This window comes from Setaria italica, chromosome I (genome assembly GCF_000263155.2).
Source record: "Setaria italica strain Yugu1 chromosome I, Setaria_italica_v2.0, whole genome shotgun sequence".
NCBI lineage: Eukaryota > Viridiplantae > Streptophyta > Magnoliopsida > Poales > Poaceae > Setaria > Setaria italica.
This window is the reverse complement of record NC_028450.1, coordinates 41007842-41022952: the sequence shown is the minus strand read 5'-3', so window position 1 is coordinate 41022952 and position 15111 is coordinate 41007842. Positions and strand designations below refer to the sequence as shown.

Sequence of the window (15111 nt, the reverse complement as noted above, 5' to 3'; positions counted from 1 at the left end):
AGTTCATCGGTGACAGAAAGGAGACGAGACGAGATGATCATGTCTGGTCTGGCGTTTTTTTTTTAATCATCAAGGAAACAAGCTTGGGCCTAAAAACTGCGAAGTGGATCTTGGAAGAAATGGGGAAGCCCAAGCCCAGCAGCAGGTGTCGTGGGTGGGCTGTGTTGAACGCTCCACACGCACAAATCAGGTGACGCGGCGAGCAGAGAGCCAGAGAGCCAGCCGTGACCAAACGTTTCCCACCAACTCCCAAAGCCACCCTAAAAATGAAAGCGAGGAGGAGAGATCGATCGAGTTCGAGGCTTCGAGCGAGCGACGGAGAGAGGGAGAGGGTTTGTTCAGATCACCAATCGGCGGCGCGGCGGGGGAGAGATGACCGGCGAAGGGAACGGAGACGAAGGGTGGAGGCGGAGCGGCATCGAGGTCAGCGCCCTGCAGTTCGGCTACGACGGGCAGTCGCCGCTCTTCGCGCGATTCAACCTCCGCATCGCCCCTGGCTCCCGCTGTCTCCTCGTCGGTGCAAATGGATCAGGTATACCTGACCCTAATCCCTGCTCTTAGCGGCGGTTCGTCTGATTTTAGGAGTGTATTTGGATTGATTGATTGGCCATCGAATGTTGCCTATGGTCTAGTAAAAGAAAGGGGGCAATTATGTATGTAGGTTTAGGGGACGAGGTGGGATTATGTTTGGGACTTAGGATGTCTTGTTGTGAGAAAAAGTAGTTTCCAATGCCCCATATTTTTAATGGTACCCTGCGACTATAGGTGTGTGATTTGGTGGTTGTTTATGATGGGGACTATCTGCCTAGCTTTTCACACCCAATGGTCCCTCTAATGAGGAAATAGTGTTGTTCAGTCATAGTGTTATCCCTAAAATTACGGAATTACATAGTCTGGTAGTGTAGCTTTGAAGCAATGTTATGCTTGTGCAGTAGAAGCTCAATGATGTAGCAGATGCAATTAAGCTAATTGAATGTAGCACCAACTACTGCTGTTTTTTGTGAACCACTTTGTGCTACTCCCCCATTGTTTTCAGTTTTGTGCATTGCAAACATGTGTATGTACCTTCTGCCTTTCTTTCTCTTGGAGATCGGAAGGTGTGGTACAACTTTAAATTGGAATTTCCATTACCATCTCAAGAATTTGTCCATTTCCAAGGTTGGTGTCTACCAGGAAGGAATTTCTTATCCATTTCAGATAAATCCTGTGCGATGAGTGCATATGGTCCATAGCCTTAATGTAGTGCTTCGTAGTGAGATATGGTTCTCAGCTTTGCTGAGTAAATTCTGTGTGCAGAAGCTTATGCATGCACTTATGCCAATACTCAGGCAAGACTACACTCTTGAAGATTCTTGCGGGAAAGCATATGGTTGGAGGAAGGGATGTGGTTCGTGTTCTCAATGGTTCAGCTTTTCATGATACACAGCTGGTGTGCAATGGTGAACTTTCGTACTTGGGGGGCTCTTGGAGCCAGACTATTGGTTCAGCTGTAAGTTCCCTCACTATTTACTTGCTTTAGAAATTAGCTACACTGTTCGATCCAGCAATATTTGCGTAGATACATTTTTCCTCGCAAATGAGATTTTGCCTCATAGATCATTTACCATTTAAAATCCTTAGAAGATCCCTGTTTATGCACTAGCAATCAAAAATTGGCATATGCAATTTCTGTTGTTTGTGGAGTTTGGTAATGCAAATGCACAGTAACCTATGGTCTGCACATTCACAGATCCTGTTGTTTAAGTGCATGATTTCTTAGCGCAGATTCTCTGTGTCTCACATGCAAACAACTTTCTCAGGGCGATGTTCCACTACAAGGCGATTTCTCAGCTGAGCACATGATTTTTGGAGGTATTCTATCACACTGTTATGCTCATCATTTGAAGTTTTGAACATATCCCATGCTTGGGGTTCTTATTGATAGAAGAGATCACGTCTCTCACATACTCCTTTGTCCTTGAATTGAAACCCCTGATTGCTTCAATCATCTCTTCTAGATAGCTTCCTGCTGGCATGGATTTTTGTTTAAATAAATGCTGCTTCCACATTTTTTGTTTAATCGTACCTAGATTAGTAATGCCTTAAGCTACAAGATAGGCATTAAAATCAGCATTACTGCTAGTAGAAAATCTTTTAGCGTATCATGCCGGTGAGAGTACATGTAAACATTCCATTTGTTCTCTACCCTGAAATATGAGCAGTTGACGGGGTTGATCCTGTTAGGCGAGAGAAGCTGGTTGATCTGCTAGACATTGATCTGCAATGGCGCATGCATAAAGTTTCAGATGGACAGCGCCGCAGGGTGCAAATCTGCATGGGTCTTCTTCATCCATACAAGGTGATGTTTTTGTTCCCAACTTATTGTGGATTTTGTTGTTTAGGCAGCATGACACTTTTAAGTTTATGCTGAATCCACCTTGATGTGGTGGGATAAGAACCGTATTGAAGGAATTATTATTTCAAGGGGAATAATGAAGCATAAATCTTTCTGGTGACCTCTGACAACATTGTACTTGTTATTTATTTTTATTTTTCCTGAATACTCATACACACTGGGAAACTGCTAAGTGAACCTGATTTGATAGCTATGTTGTCCATGCCAAAGAAAAATAGGTAGCTGTCTTGCCTTGATTATTCCGGATTTCTGATCATTTTTCAAAAAGTACATATTCTTTTGCTTGGAAGACAGAATATCCCCCCACCTTTATCTGTATGGGACATCTTTAGTAGTATAAGGGAAGTTCCCCAAACTTGTCTGTATGTCTGCATTCTGTACATGAACTTGATACGCTTTGTGATTATACGGAGGGCAGGCAGTTCTCATGTTGGGTATTGCATACTACTATCTCATTTATGATTCTGTGCTCATTAGTGGGCGAGAGGTACCCTAATAGTCAACTTATGGTTACTATATACCTGAGTTTGCCATGGCATTAAGATATCTGAAACCATTGCAGGTGCTTTTACTTGATGAGATCACCGTTGATCTGGATGTTGTGACCAGAATGGATCTTCTTGACTTCTTTAAGGAAGAGTGTGAACAGGTACATATTTAATCTGTTATAGCTTTTTAAAAAAATAAAAAACTGTTGTTTCTTGTTTGTCAAACCTTTCCCGTTGCATATGATGAAATGTTCATCACAGAGAGAAGCCACCATTGTGTACGCCACCCATATATTCGATGGGCTGGAGACATGGGCTACCGACATCGCATACATCCAGGAAGGCGAATTGAGAAAATCAGCGAAATACTCGGACATTGAAGAGCTGAAGAGTGCCGAAAACTTGCTGTCAGTCGTTGAGTCATGGCTCCGATCGGAGACCAAACTCCCAAAGAAGGATCCCCCACGTACAGAGACCCAGCCCAGGCGCTCCTCGCCGTTTGATAGTTCTCCTTTCCGCTCATCTCGCCACATGGCATACTACCGCTGATGATTCGGCAACCCTGCACTTACTTTTGTGCCATTTAGTCATATAATTGTTATATTTGTAATCTTATTCTTTTGAGAAACATATTTGTCATCTTACCTGCTTCGCTTCCTTGTATGCAGCAACGTATCTGTAGAATAAAGTTAGCTTGCTCCTATGTTGACGAGGAGCAGCAACCAGCAATATATGCTCACCACGTTCATCAATGCACTGCTTCTCATAATCTTTGATTCTTAACAGATCTTCGGTCCCTGTCGTTCTCAAAGGAAGCCTGGTATATTCAAAAAAGTTTCCCCCGTTTATCACGGGAAAGTAACGTGTACCTGTACGTACTGTATCCTGATGCAGCCACTTTGTAAGTATATGAAATGCAATCCACATACTGTACAGCTCTGCTGGGTGCATAAAATCTCCAACTAATCCAATCCTGCATTGTTACTTGGTCAACTTTGCCTAGCAGCTGCTAAACCCACCACCCCTTTTATGCCTGCCTTTCGTTCTTTGCCTGTTGTGGCTGCTGCCTGCATCACTGCATGTGCTGGGCCGGGATGATGCCGCGTGAGCCCCGGGCTGCTTGCAGCTGGTTGTCTGGTCGTGGCACCCCCACCGCTTGGCAGCTCGCCCTGCGGCTTTGTTTATCCCTTTGCTAATCTTATCTGTAATGACTCGCGTCCCGCATGATTACACGGGGAACACGTCAACGTGCAGGCGTTGTCTCTGTCGATATGGCCGTACTGCCGTCCATGTCGACCCGCTGCCCATATGATCTGAGTAGAGTAGCATCTGTGTGTGCATGCGTCCTGTGCAAGCTATCATTTGACTTCACTAGTGATCGATCGATCACCGGCCTGTACAGCGATGGCCGGAATCAGTGCTGTGCTCTGCCGACTGTTTCTATTTAGGATGACACTTGGGGAACAACTGTAATAACCTCATAATCTAATGCGGGTTTTTTTTCCTCAAAAAGCAACGTGTTGGCTTTCTATCCAGGACGTTGTAGCAATGTCATTCCTCTTTGCCCGATCAGCGATGCTGACGAAATCGTGTTACCCTCGGCTGTCGGCTCGGACCAGATCGAGACGACTCCGTCTACTACGCACGAGTGGATTAGTAAGTTCTTTGATTACTTCTCTTCTTGGTCGAAGTGTCACGAGGAAAACGCTTTCGATTTGATTTGGCTTGTAAAAAAATGCATCCAAGAGGGCAGCAACGAGAGGGGAGAAGGGGTTTTGCGTGGAAGCTACCACCGTTGCCGTGCGCCGTGGTGCGCCGCCGCGGCCATGCAGGCTTACCTGCCGGATGCCGCGACCTTTTTATTACCGGCCACGCCACGTCCCGTCAACGGTCAGCTCTGCCGTCCCGTCCTGCCGTGCCCTGCGCCGTCCGTTACAGAGCCCACGAGCCCATCAGCTTGGCCGGCCTGGCGGCCCAGACCCTGCCCGGGAACAGCGAACCAAACCGGCTCGGCGTCCGTACGCGCACTCGATACCATCGGTCGGATGGTCCAGATCGACGGCTGAGATTTCCCAGCCGCTCGGATATTCATCCCGTGCCGCGCGTGCGGCGGAGCGGCGGGGGAGAGGAGAGGAGCGGAGGCCGCAGACGGCAGAACGTGTCGGCCGCTACCTAACCATCCGGGCCCACCTGCCAGATGGGCCCACCACGAGATTGCGGTTTTGCCCCGGTATAAAAGAAAGGCTGGAAAAAAAGGATACTGCCACCACTTGCAGTGCCTGCACTTTCGTTTTCAGAAAAAGAAAACGGCCACGTCATTTTATCTTGTTTCTTTAATCTAGGACGGGTACTGCAGTGATTGCCTAGCTGTAGCCGGGGCCCAGACCACACGAAAATGGTGCAAATATCCGTGCACGAATTGTACCGGAACGTACCCCGTTTTTTTTCTCTCCTCGCAGAAAGAGGAAATATGTTGAGCATCTCTACTTGCTACAAACAGCTTTGTGGCGCGATTCATGCATATATTTTTTTTTGTGAATTATTATGTCGCAAAAAGAAACAGGCTCTGCGTATTGTTATACACTTGTACGCGTCCACGAGGATGACACAGTATTCTTTTTGAGAAAAAAAGAAAGTGCATAATGAAATTCTAAATGGGATGATGCATGCAAAGGTGCAGGGCTTGCTTGCTCGACCAAGCCTCGATTCGTTGGTAAAGGTAGGGGAGGATTGGACACGAGTGGTGGGCGACACATTTTGGAAAGTAGACGATGGCACGAGATGGACAGCATTTTCGTTGTCTTGTGAGAAATGGAAATATGCCCACGGTTGGTTTGACTGATTTTGGTTGTTCAGCAGCATGGACCTCAACTTTTTAAGGATCGTCTCTTTAACATGGCTAGTACTCCCTACTCATGTTCGTATTTAATTATATGACACATGTCAACTCAAATTTGAGCTAATCAACATCACATATAAACGAAAAGGAGTACAATAATATAATAGATATTGGGTAAAACTTCAAATAAGATAGACAAGTTGTGTTTAAGGAATGGCGGAGTTGCCATTTAAATGGAGATTCTTTTGACGACACGGTCAATTACACGAACTTGAGTCAAGCATTGAGGTTGAATTTCAAAACCAGTGTTCTCACTTGCTAAATTGGTGGAATTTAACATTCTTTTTTTTTATGATGGATGAGTTAGCTTTATCTCTTTGTAAGCAACATTAGTCACAAAGCTTAATGATTGTTCTAGTAAGTATGGAACATGTTTCCGTTACTAGTAAGTTTAGAAGAAAGTCAAGAAGAGAATGCCCATAATAGAGAACATATAACCTGTAAGTTTAGTTTAGCAGAAAGGTGTAGCTAAGTTTTTTTTTCTTTCCTCATTCTTGAAGCAACACAAAAGCGAAGGGAAAATGTTTTTTTCCATGCTACTAGCGAGCTAGCTGCACGAAAGAAAGAAAGAAACAAAATAGGCCGGCTCAATGAGTGCGGGCACAACCAAAAAAACAATAAAGCGCCGGGAAAAGAAAAGAGCAGCAGAACAAGCGAAAGATGGGCGCACCTGTCCAATTGCTCGCGCGAACCTGCTCCCACCCTGTTAATCACTTTGTTTAACCGGATGGTGTCTATTTACTAATCATCATCATCCCCTCCCCCCGCCCCCTTCTTTTTCCCTTCCAGGTCTCCTCCTCCTCCTCCTCCGTCCTCGTCTTCTTCCCCTCGCCCCTCCCCTTCCTCCTCCTTCCCCTGTCCGCCGCTTCCCCTCCCTCTTCCCCTCCCGGCGAATTCGCGGGGAGCGCCAGGAATTTCGCTTGGAGAAAGGAGTCGTTTTTGTATCTGTTTCTCCGGATCCGCGACCCAGCTGTTGATTTGTTCGCCCCGTTCGGCTCGATTTAGATTCGTTCGTATTCGTTCTTGTTCGATTGGAGGTTGGCGCCGCCCGGATTTCTCGCTGCGCTGACTGGATCTGGTGCCGCTGAGCCCCGGCCGCCCGGAATCCAGATTCGATTCGGCCCCGCCCGGTGCCGCCCCGCCTCGGCGCGTTCGGATCTCGTCGGACTAGGGGGGAGGGAGGCTTCTCGATTCGTCTCGGGACGAGATGGATCATGTGGTCGGGGGCAAGTTCAAGCTCGGCAAGAAGATCGGGAGTGGATCGTTCGGGGAGCTCTTCCTCGGTGAGTTCTTTACTTATCTCCTCTTTACATATTCTTCAGAAACCCTCCATGTCTTTGTTGTGTTTTTAGGGAGAAATATGCTAACTTTGCTGCTGTTCTTGCTTGCAGCTGTGAATGTGCAGACTGGAGAGGAGGTCGCCGTCAAGCTGGTATTGGATTCTCTCTGATTTGGATGCAATTTTTTTTCCTTAAAACGCAGTTTGATAAAATTTGCTATGCTGGTCTAGTTCATGATAAGATCACACATAATGCGAAATGTAGTGAAATGGAATGTCTGTGTCAAATGGTCCATTGGTACCATTTGTCAATACTTTTTTCTGTTTGGGTTGGTGGAAATGTTTGCCATCGGTGTTGCTTTTATTTCACAGGAAAATGTGAAGACAAAGCACCCGCAGCTTCATTACGAGTCTAAGCTCTACATGCTTCTCCAAGGAGGAAGTAAGTTAATGCCATAGAGCCTATACATCCAGTTAGAATTATGGAATGGTACTTTGTGGTTAGCTGCTAGCACAGCAGTGAGTTGTATTGACCTTTTTGTTCCCCCTTTGATACAGCTGGCATTCCGCACTTGAAGTGGTTTGGTGTTGAGGGGGAGTATAATGTGATGGTGATCGATCTTCTTGGGCCTAGCCTTGAGGACTTGTTCAACTATTGCAGTAGAAAGTTCTCGCTGAAGACTGTGCTCATGCTTGCTGATCAAATGGTGAGTGCAGAATCCCTTCGTTTTCGAACTGTGCGATTGCCCTCTCCGTTTTCCTCTGCGAATTGCTGGTGTTAATACCTTCCATATTAATGTTTCAGATTAATCGGGTTGAGTACATGCATCAAAAGGGATTTCTTCACCGTGATATAAAGCCTGATAATTTCCTTATGGGGCTTGGCAGGAAAGCCAATCAGGTTTGATCCTTATCTGCACTTAACTCTAGCTGTTCAACTTGATGCACCAAACATATGTTTTTATATGCATTTTGCCTCTTGAATGCTTTGCTTGTGCTGTAGTATTGGGGTCTTCGTGATTGTGGTGCTAGAATGGCATTAGTTCTTCATAATGCACCTATTTTTTATCGAGAAGGCCCCAAAAAATGTTAAAATGGTGAAACATAGGTTGGGCAGTTTAACTAGTGCTTAATGTGATTTGTTTGGTTACAATATGCAATGTTATCATTATCTTGTTCTTTTTGTTATAGTCCCTTAGCTCTATAGCTGGCAACATCTTCAATTTGATGATTTTTTTTTTGGGAATAGAGATCTCTTGATTCAATTATTTGTGAACTTAACTGGTTTTTTTTGGCAGGTGTATATTATAGACTATGGGCTTGCAAAGAAATATAGGGACCTTCAGACTCACAAGCATATCCCTTACAGGTTGGTGAATCCCACTTATCTGAATTGCTAAATACATTTCGATACTGCATATGGATATGTTCCCTGTATTTTCCAGCAATAAAGAATGAAGTTACGTGTGCAGTTTTAATGATGGCAATACACTGTTCATGTAGTGCTATGATGATCTGATGCTCATTTTAATATGCAGAGAGAACAAGAACCTCACTGGAACTGCACGATATGCAAGTGTCAATACCCACCTTGGTGTTGGTGAGTTTCTGACATCATTTGGCTGATTGCTTGAGTTGGATTGTGCCTGACCTTAGATTTTACTTGGATGCAGAGCAAAGCAGGAGAGATGATTTAGAATCTCTTGGTTATGTCCTTATGTACTTCCTTAGGGGCAGGTTAGTTTGTGTTATCCAACTTTTCATCAGGCTGTTGTAATGGTTCCTTGCTCATATTTGTGTGAATAATTCGTGTATCATTGATCTTTTGCCCTTTGAACAGCCTACCATGGCAGGGGCTAAAAGCAGGAACCAAGAAGCAGAAATATGACAAAATCAGTGAGAAAAAGATGCTTACTCCGGTGGAGGTAGAACATAGATTACTCATGTTGATTCGTTATTTATGTGAACTACCTTAAACATGCATTCATATATTGTTTGCTATGGGTTAGGTACTCTGCAAATCGTATCCATCTGAGTTTATCTCCTACTTTCACTACTGTCGTTCGTTGCGGTTTGAAGACAAGCCTGATTATTCTTACCTGAAGAGACTATTCCGCGATCTCTTTATTCGGGAGGGTATGGTTTTTGAAATAATCTTTTCCCTTGTGCTCTTGCTCCTTCTTTGGTCATTTTCTATATCTAATGGTCTCACTAATGCAGGATACCAGTTTGATTATGTGTTTGACTGGACCATTTTGAAGTATCCCCAGATAGGCTCCAACCCACGGATGAGGGTATGCAATCGTCTCTTGTTTCTGTTTGATACACATTGCGGATAGTTTGTTGGACTTACTCCATCTGTTTGTCATTGTTCAGGCAAGTGAAAGAACTGGTGGAGCTGCTGGACCTTCTGTGGAAAAGATTGAGAAGACCCCAGGTTTGTGCTTCTGCTCTTGCAAGTTGTGTAGCAAAGCTACAATACAAACCACATATCTGAATATGTCTGCACCCTTTCGAGCAGGCGAAGCGTCCGGTAGGAGGAATCCATCTGGTTCTGTGAATCAGAGTGACAATTATGCACAGCGGCCACGCGAGACTGTATCTATGTCATTGAAGGAAATCGTAAGTTAAACTTCCCTATTGCTCATGCATGTTCTATGAACTTCAGGTACCATTTACTATTCTCACATGTATCATGAACTTTAACCATGATTGGCCCAATTTTTCTCAGATGCATAGTACAGACCGGTCTGGGGAAAGGACTGTGGAGAGACCTCGTACATCCTCGCGTACAGGCAGCGCATCCCGGAGAGCTATTGCATCAAGCAGCAGGCCAGGCACATCTGTGGAACCAAGTGAGCAGCCATATAACCGGACAAGCAGGTTGTTCTCTAGCAACAGTGGCAGTCGTCCATCTAGCACCCAGAGAGTTAATCCATCACCAGGCGAGTCGAGGGCCACCTCCCTTTCACGGGCAGCAGTTGCGAGAGGCTCCCGTGATGAGCCGCTCCACCGCAGCCTGGAGCTTCTGTCCCTTGGTGGCGGTAAAAGGAAATAGTGGGAAAGAAAGCGGCATCTGAGAGGCAGAATGGGAAGAATGCTGTTTGCGACTCTGTAAATGACAGGATATCACCTCATATTTGTCAACAGTTCCCCTGGGGCATCCCATAATTTCGTAGTGCCCCGGCCTGTTGTATCATTGCTTCATAGATAGCAATAATTTGTTGTTAATGTGTGTGCGTTGCTGTTGCGTTAGGGCCAAGTCCTAGCCTTGTGATGATTAATTTAGGGGTGGTCAAGATTCACATATTTATGTTTCTTCACCCTTTTGCTGGACTTGGCGACTTTTCCTCCCGAGACAAGTGCTCGTGCATTTCCTGTTGAACTCTGAATTTTCTCATATTCAACAGAAGTTGATAAGAAGGGACTTCCTGTATAAACTGATCTCTTTGTTACATGTTCCAGTGCCATGACATGTCGGTAGTCCTTTACTGGCTACAAGAACTGATCAGCGTACAAGCATAACTTGGGGGTCCCGCGTGACGTGTCATGACATGTCGGTCGCCGCCTGTTCCTTCTTCCTCGCTTCTCCTCTCTGAGTCTTTCTCCAAACCCAGTTACCCGTTGATCCATCGCCGCTGCAGCCGTTCTTTCGCCGCCGGCGTCACCAAGCTCCAGCGACTACCACAAAATTGCCTGCCAACCTGGCCCATAGGCTAGAGATAGTGGGCCGTGGACGTATAAGCATGTAAGGCCTGCCAAGCCCATGAAGCCCTCAAGCACGCATCGGTAGCCGCACAGAGCAGCAGGACAGGAACCCATCTCGGCAGCCGCCGACCGGGGAAGAGAACTTGGCGAGTCTCACTTAACCCTAGAGAGGGAGAGGTCCTAACCGGCGGCGGCGATGGAGGTGGTGGCCCTGGTGAGCGGCGGCAAGGACAGCTGCTTCGCCATGATGCGATGCCTCGACTACGGCCACAAGGCAAGGCTACGCAGCTTCACCCACCCGCAAACCAATCCTCCCCTCGCTTCATTCGTCTCATAAAATGGGATGAGACCTTGTTCAACTTTGCTGTTGCTCGCAGGTTGTTGCTTTGGCTAATCTTATCCCCCTCGACGACGCCGTCGATGAGCTCGATAGCTACATGTACCAAACCGTATGCACTTGTGTCCCTCACTAGCAGTTGACACTGTAATTTGGCCATTAGTTCCTGATATTGTTAATTTTTATACTTGCTGATGGCCTTGCTTATTGTTGTGATCGTGGAGGCTTCAGGTTGGGCACCAGATTGTCGTGAGCTACGCGAAATGCATGGGCTTGCCCCTCTTCCGGAGGCGCATTAGTGGATCCACAAGGCAAGCTATCTCTGCAGGCCCCTCTTCTCAGAATGATGCGGTTTCATCAATTCAACTATTGTGGTCTGCAGGGATCAGGGACTCAAATATAATGTTACGGCTGGAGATGAAGTGGAAGATATGTTTGCTCTGCTGAGTGAGGTTAAACGGCAGATTCCATCAATCAACGCGGTGTCGTCGGGTGCCATTGCATCAGATTACCAGAGGCTCCGGGTTGAGAGTGTTTGCTCGAGGTTGGGCCTGGTGTCTCTGGCGTATTTATGGAAGCAGGATCAGACTTTGCTCCTAGAGGAAATGGTACCATGGAGACCCTGTTTGTTTTTATAGCTGTCTGAACTAGCTCAAAAAGAATGTTCACTCACATTGTAACTGTTGTTCTGGTCTTTAATGCTTACAGATAAGAAGGGGCATCGTGGCAATAACTGTAAAGGTACGCAATGTATTTATTTGTATGTATACATTAACTTTTGTTGCAATCAAGTGCCTGTAATTTTGGGATAACACATTTACAATGAGGGGCTGATTTCTTGAGCTTTGTAGGTTGCTGCACTGGGGCTGAAACCTTCTTCTCACTTAGGTAAAGAACTGGCTGAACTTAAGTGTCATCTGCTTCGAATGAATGAGTATGTTTCTCACTGCCCAGCACCTAACATATGTGTATCAATCTTTGTTCCCCACTTACGAGGATTCATGCTAAAATAGTTGTTTCTCCCTTTATTGGAACTCATGTGCGTTTTCTTGAGCCGAGCTGAACTTATGTCTTGTTGAGCTTAGGTATTAGCTTCCTCTAGTGTGCACTGATCAATGACCGAGTAGTTTCTAGGTATAAAATGACAAATACTACATAGATTGCAGTTTTGGTACTATACCCTTATCTAGTAAATACCGGAATCTATTTCTTGTCTGTACACAGTTTTTAATCTCTGTTTTCTTATCCCTATTAGGAGTTACGGAATCAATGTCTGTGGTGAAGGTGGCGAATATGAAACACTAACTCTTGACTGCCCTCTCTTTCGTGTAAGTTTGAACCTTTGAGGAGGCAACTGAAACCCTGATGCCACTTATTTTAGAATGCTGAGCAGTAGACTAACCATTGCATCAGATGGCATGGCTTGTTACTACTGTCTATCCTCTAACTTTCTCACAAAAAAATGTGCATTTATACAAGTTTTCAATACTGGAAGTCATGGGGATTTCTTATTATCTTCAATCAATGTCAAATTTCCCTAACATGCATTTATTTACAGAATGCAAGAATTATTCTCGACGACTATGAGGTGATACTTCACTCTGCTGACTCCATTGCTTCTGTTGGAATTCTTCATCCACGAGTGTTCCATCTTCAGCACAAGCCAGATTCATCTGATAGAATTGGGGATGGTTCTGTTACTCAAGAGATTTCTAGTTGTGTTTATGAGGTTGATGAAGTTATCACGCACACTGATATGGAAGAAAAACAGACCTTAAGTCCAGGTGTTGATGCTTACACCGATATAGACCTGTGCATCTCAAAGACAGGGAAGAATTTGCGTTCCATTGGCTGTTGGATTCAGGATCGCTCTAGAGCTTCGGAAGGTGCATAGTCTCATCCTAGGTTATTCCGTTGACATTGATCTGTTCTTTACTCACCTGACAGGAATACCTCATTACATTCTATTGTTTTCTTTGATAAACATTCATTTAATGTTCTGTTGCATCAATAGGCCTGAAGGCAGACCTCATAGCAGTCTTGAACAGAATTGATAATCAGCTCAAGGAAGAAGGGTTAGGTTGGGTGAATGTTTTATATGTTCACCTCTACATTTCAAACATGAAGGAATTTGGATTGGCAAATGAAGTTTATGTCAGCTTTATTACAGAAAAGAAATGCTACCTTGGTGTTCCTTCACGCAGTACAATTGAATTGCCATTGGTTCAGGTTGGGTTAGGTAAAGCATACGTGGAAGTTCTAGTTTCAAATGAGCTGAAAAAGAGAGTCCTACATGTGCAAAGCATCTCATGCTGGGCTCCTAGTTGCATTGGACCTTATAGCCAGGTACAAGATACCCTTATTGACAATGCCATGAGTTCATGTTATAAGTTCTAAGCTCGTCAAACATTTTACAAATAAAATACACCCTCTAAACTGCAATATCAGTCCTTTCTCTTGGGGATGGTCATTTTCACAATATAAGGTGTTGATTGTAGACTGTAGAGTAGTTGCATGAGAACCAAACTTTGAAATCCTCTAGAGAGTTTTTGTTCTTCTAGTGCAGATGTTAAGTCTATAACGTAATATTTGATGTACTTTGTTTTAGGCAACGCTTTATGGAGAGATTCTGTATATGGCTGGTCAGCTGGGGCTTGACCCTCCTACGATGAAGCTCTGTCCTGATGGTCCAACAGCTGAACTTGAATTAGCACTACAAAATAGTGAAGCTGTGGCTAATGCCTTTAGTTGCTCTATCTATTCCTCAGCAATACACTTTCTGGTGTACTGCTCTGCACAGTTGACATCTGATGAGAAGGAAGAAGTCGAACAGACATTGCAGAGTTCTTATATTACTCGTTTGGATTGCTCAAAAACTGGATCATATCCCACTGTTCTATATGTATTTGCACCAGATCTTCCGAAAGGGTATGCATCTCTTCAATTCTATATATTTGAAACATGGAATAAAGTTATGTTATTAACTTAATAAGATGCTTTTTTTTCACATTTTCTAGAGCACGTGTGGAGATAAAACCTATTTTATATGTCCCCACCAATGACGACGGAGTTGCAACCGAAGAGACGGAGACTGGAATGACGCAGTCAGCACCAAGCCAAGCATGGAGTGCGCAATACTCTGACTTGCATGACTCGTGTTGCCAGATCCACACAATTGGTGGGAGAATTTGTTCTGCTGTGGTCTCAGTCACAACCGATATTGCGACAAAGATATGTTCTACAGCTGGACAGCTATACTACACTGAGGAAAATTTGAAAGCTATGGCTAGATTTTGTGCTTTCCAGATCACAAAGATCCTGGCAGACAACAATTTTTCCTGGGACAGCACAACGGTATGTTTGTTGCATAACTACGTTGCAGCTACATTCATATCCTAACCAGCATTTCTGGATTGAAATATGCAGATGTTGCGGTTCTACTATTCGGTAGATAACTCAGTGGCAGCAGATGCAATGTCCCGTGCATTTTCAGAGGCCTTCGCAGAGCTTGCAGAAGACAACAGTTCCTCAAGAACTGATGAATCTCCTTTCTACAACATTGTGCCAGTATCAGGATCTGGTTGCTCTGCTTGTACGAACGATATAATAACATGCGAGCTGTTGGCTTCCAAACCTAGCCTGCACACGCATCTGAATTGTTCGCCGTGATGCTTGATGGAATGCAGCTTTCCTTTGGAGGTGTGTACATGTTAGAATTTCTGCCAAACTGCCAAAAGAGCCGGCGGCCTATCAATTGCCAGATGGGTGACAGTTAATCAGCTGCTTTAGGGTTGGAGCAGTAGCTTTCTGTGCTGGTGATCGTTGAAAAATATACCATGATTATCATACGATACTATACTGTATCTTTGTTTCTGTTTCTGTAACCTATATATTCGGCCTGATTAGCCCGTAGTGAAGCTTGTAATCACATTGGTCTGTCTACACAGTTTCAGTCAGTAACGTGTCTCTGTGTTCTGCCTATTTGTTGACATTTTTGCTATCTGG

General features: G+C 44.7%; 3 protein-coding genes across 4 annotated transcripts; all 3 read left to right on the top strand.

The window, feature by feature from the left end:
• Positions 1 to 227: 227 nt before the first annotated feature.
• On the top strand, positions 228 to 3635 carry LOC101786765 (ABC transporter I family member 19). The gene is made up of 6 exons (XM_004954257.2): positions 228 to 532; positions 1329 to 1489; positions 1800 to 1851; positions 2202 to 2338; positions 2958 to 3044; positions 3145 to 3635. Exons 1-6 carry the CDS (start codon positions 373 to 375, stop codon positions 3430 to 3432), a joined length of 885 nt encoding a protein of 294 aa, XP_004954314.1. The 5' UTR covers positions 228 to 372; the 3' UTR covers positions 3433 to 3635.
• Positions 3636 to 6558: 2923 nt separating this feature from the next.
• Positions 6559 to 10516, top strand: LOC101783558 (casein kinase I). Its single transcript, XM_004954253.4, has 14 exons — positions 6559 to 7065; positions 7174 to 7214; positions 7434 to 7503; positions 7620 to 7768; positions 7867 to 7962; positions 8360 to 8430; positions 8600 to 8661; positions 8735 to 8798; positions 8902 to 8986; positions 9071 to 9197; positions 9282 to 9355; positions 9438 to 9498; positions 9583 to 9683; positions 9793 to 10516. Exons 1-14 carry the CDS (start codon positions 6990 to 6992, stop codon positions 10117 to 10119), a joined length of 1404 nt encoding a protein of 467 aa, XP_004954310.1. The 5' UTR covers positions 6559 to 6989; the 3' UTR covers positions 10120 to 10516.
• Positions 10517 to 10871: 355 nt separating this feature from the next.
• LOC101785566 (diphthine--ammonia ligase) lies at positions 10872 to 15106 on the top strand. 2 transcript variants are annotated; one of them, XM_004954254.4, is made up of 12 exons: positions 10872 to 11043; positions 11147 to 11218; positions 11338 to 11417; positions 11489 to 11714; positions 11815 to 11847; positions 11958 to 12040; positions 12362 to 12434; positions 12665 to 12992; positions 13121 to 13452; positions 13715 to 14034; positions 14124 to 14460; positions 14533 to 15106. In XM_004954254.4, the coding sequence occupies exons 1-12, from the start codon at positions 10966 to 10968 to the stop codon at positions 14773 to 14775; spliced, it is 2205 nt and encodes a 734-aa protein (XP_004954311.1). In that variant the 5' UTR covers positions 10872 to 10965; the 3' UTR covers positions 14776 to 15106. The 2 variants fall into 2 exon arrangements, with proteins under 2 accessions (XP_004954311.1, XP_012698533.1); XM_012843079.2 differs by having other exon boundaries at positions 10890 to 11043; positions 11331 to 11417.
• Positions 15107 to 15111: the final 5 nt, after the last annotated feature.

Coding starts and splice junctions, on each gene's coding strand:
- LOC101786765 (XM_004954257.2), top strand. CDS start 373: ATGACCGGCGAAGGGAACGGAGACGAAGGGTGGAGGCGGAGCGGCATC. Junction 1,490..1,799: donor GCCAGACTATTGGTTCAGCT/GTAAGTTCCCTC, acceptor CAACTTTCTCAG/GGCGATGTTCCACTACAAGG. Junction 1,852..2,201: donor TGAGCACATGATTTTTGGAG/GTATTCTATCAC, acceptor AAATATGAGCAG/TTGACGGGGTTGATCCTGTT.
- LOC101783558 (XM_004954253.4), top strand. CDS start 6,990: ATGGATCATGTGGTCGGGGGCAAGTTCAAGCTCGGCAAGAAGATCGGG. Junction 7,215..7,433: donor AGGAGGTCGCCGTCAAGCTG/GTATTGGATTCT, acceptor TTTATTTCACAG/GAAAATGTGAAGACAAAGCA. Junction 8,431..8,599: donor CACAAGCATATCCCTTACAG/GTTGGTGAATCC, acceptor TTTAATATGCAG/AGAGAACAAGAACCTCACTG.
- LOC101785566 (XM_004954254.4), top strand. CDS start 10,966: ATGGAGGTGGTGGCCCTGGTGAGCGGCGGCAAGGACAGCTGCTTCGCC. Junction 12,041..12,361: donor CATCTGCTTCGAATGAATGA/GTATGTTTCTCA, acceptor TATCCCTATTAG/GAGTTACGGAATCAATGTCT. Junction 13,453..13,714: donor GCATTGGACCTTATAGCCAG/GTACAAGATACC, acceptor ACTTTGTTTTAG/GCAACGCTTTATGGAGAGAT.